Here is a 2,192-nt window from a genome sequence, read left to right on the forward strand (position 1 = left end):
TCTCCCCCCTCCCCTTTCTACATACCGCGCCCCTCCCCCGTCTCCCTCCCTCCCGCCCCTCTACCCCTCAACAACAACTCCCCATCATCCCCTCCTGCCGGTGTCATCTTACATTCCTCCTCCCCCGCACTCTCGAGCCGGGTGGGGGGGGGGCGTTCTTCTTTCTCTTCTTTTTTTTATTCCACCCCCCCCCCCCCCCACACACACACACACACACACACACACAATTAACCACAAACATCCAGATTTACACACAAACATTTAAAGCAAAATAAATGTAAGTATATGAGTAGATCTAGATATCTAAACCATAGCCCATGATATAAGAAGTTAAACAAAAAAGAGAATACAATCATAGACTTACAATAAGTGAAACGAATCAACAAGACAGAGACAAACGAAAAAACCATGGCTATAATCAATTAATTATTCTTTGGGGACGAAAAGGACAGTGTGTCTGGCTAGCAACAGAACAAAGGCAATTTTGTTGCATGCTTTCAAAACCATCATAATACACATATCTTCAGTAACATGAATCTTTGTAATATTACACTGAATGCATGTGTTTTGCCTACCCCGTTACAGTTTCAGATTGCAGTTTCAGACATTGAAAACAGAATCGAAAAAATTTGCAGGAATAAAAATAATAAATAAGGAAGCTATGCCTTTTTTGTTTGTTTGTTAAAGTATTCCAACACAACGCGTTTTCAGTAAGATAACGTTTACATCATGTGCGATAGTCACCAACCTGACTGTCCATTCCCAGGGTTAAGATCATGAAAAAGAACAGGAAGGCCCACAAAGAGGAGGCGGGGAGACGCGAAATGCCGTCTGGGTACGCGATGAAAGCCAAACCAGGACCTGCAGATGATATCATGAGTTTTTGGTAAAAATTACAGAGAAATAATAATAATAACAATAATAACAACAACAACAACAACAACAACAATAATAATAATAATAATAATAATAATAATAATAATAGAAATAATAATAATAATTATTATTGTTATTATCATTATGAAAAAATTAAAGCTGAAGATGAGCACAAAAATAAATTTTAATTAAAACCGATATTAAGCCCACTACTGCTGCTGCTGCTGCTGCTGCTGCTGCTGCTACTACTACTACTACTACTACTACTACTACTACTGCTACTACTACTACTACTACTACTACTACTACTACTATCAACTTACCTGTAGCAGTTGTTGTGGAACTTGTTGTAGGAAGACATGGTGAGCAACCCCCCGAATCCGATACCCAGAGAATAGAAAATCTGAGTGGCAGCATCACCCCAGATCTAGGTGGAAATGAAAAATATAAGTTTAACAAGTTTGTATAATATATAGTTAATGGACATTAGTCTGTTTATTTGAGTAGAGATAAGCATATTGAAATAATAATGCCATTACGTGCTGGAAAAAGTTTTAGTTTTAGTAGAGGTTTTACGGCGCTCACAACTGCATAAGGTCATATGAGCGCCAGAAGATTAGAGGTGTTACAAGAGAGTAACAAACATAAAGAAGAAGAATGGGAGAAAAGGATGACAGATGTTTGATAGAAAAGAAGGAGCAAACCACACCAGAGCATCCGCCAACCACCCACGAAACAAATTCGAAAGTTACAGAGATTATAATTTTTGGTGGTTGTTTTTTCTGAGTGATGGGTATTGTTTTCTTTCCACATACACAGCAAATTACTGATACTGATATGTTCTGTTTTCTATTTTTCTGTGCATAAAACATGAAAATCAGGAACATTCGTTTTGAAAAAGTGCAAAACATGTCGCGAACGGTGTTACGGTAACTTGCATAATTTTTGCATAATTTTGCTTTTTTTTGGTGCATAATTCGGCCATCTAAATTTGCACATTTCTACGGGGACAGATAAATTAATGAAGAAAAGTTTTTAATCTAGCCTCAAATGTTGTGGAAAATAATATGATAAAGTTAAAACAAATTAATACAAACTGCTGTGCAGAGTACATGTATGGGTGACAATGATTCAACTGTTAAAAAGATATTTGGGGACAAGTAGCGCCACGATTTTCTGACCTCTCTACAGCTGGGTACCCGTTAGATGAACAGACTCAAAAGAATCGATCGTCGAGTCATTGTCGAACCAGTGCGCACTGCTTGTGAACGGACACCTCCCTTATTTAATTGTTTACAATGGTGTCTTAGAAGACA

At 37.8% G+C, this 2,192-nt stretch overlaps 1 protein-coding gene across 1 annotated transcript in view; it reads right to left on the reverse strand.

Annotated features, from left to right (window-relative positions):
- LOC101847923 (sodium- and chloride-dependent glycine transporter 1) overlaps nucleotides 1-2,192 on the reverse strand; it is a gene marked incomplete at its 5' end in the record, with an annotated part of 16,529 nt that overhangs the window by 5,306 nt on the left and 9,031 nt on the right. Inside the window, 2 exon segments of the mRNA XM_013090202.1 lie at nucleotides 749-861; nucleotides 1,207-1,303. Coding sequence (XP_012945656.1) covers nucleotides 749-861; nucleotides 1,207-1,303 — 210 coding nt within the window.

Source organism: Aplysia californica, unplaced genomic scaffold, assembly GCF_000002075.1.
Source record: "Aplysia californica isolate F4 #8 unplaced genomic scaffold, AplCal3.0 scaffold01176, whole genome shotgun sequence".
NCBI lineage: Eukaryota > Metazoa > Mollusca > Gastropoda > Aplysiida > Aplysiidae > Aplysia > Aplysia californica.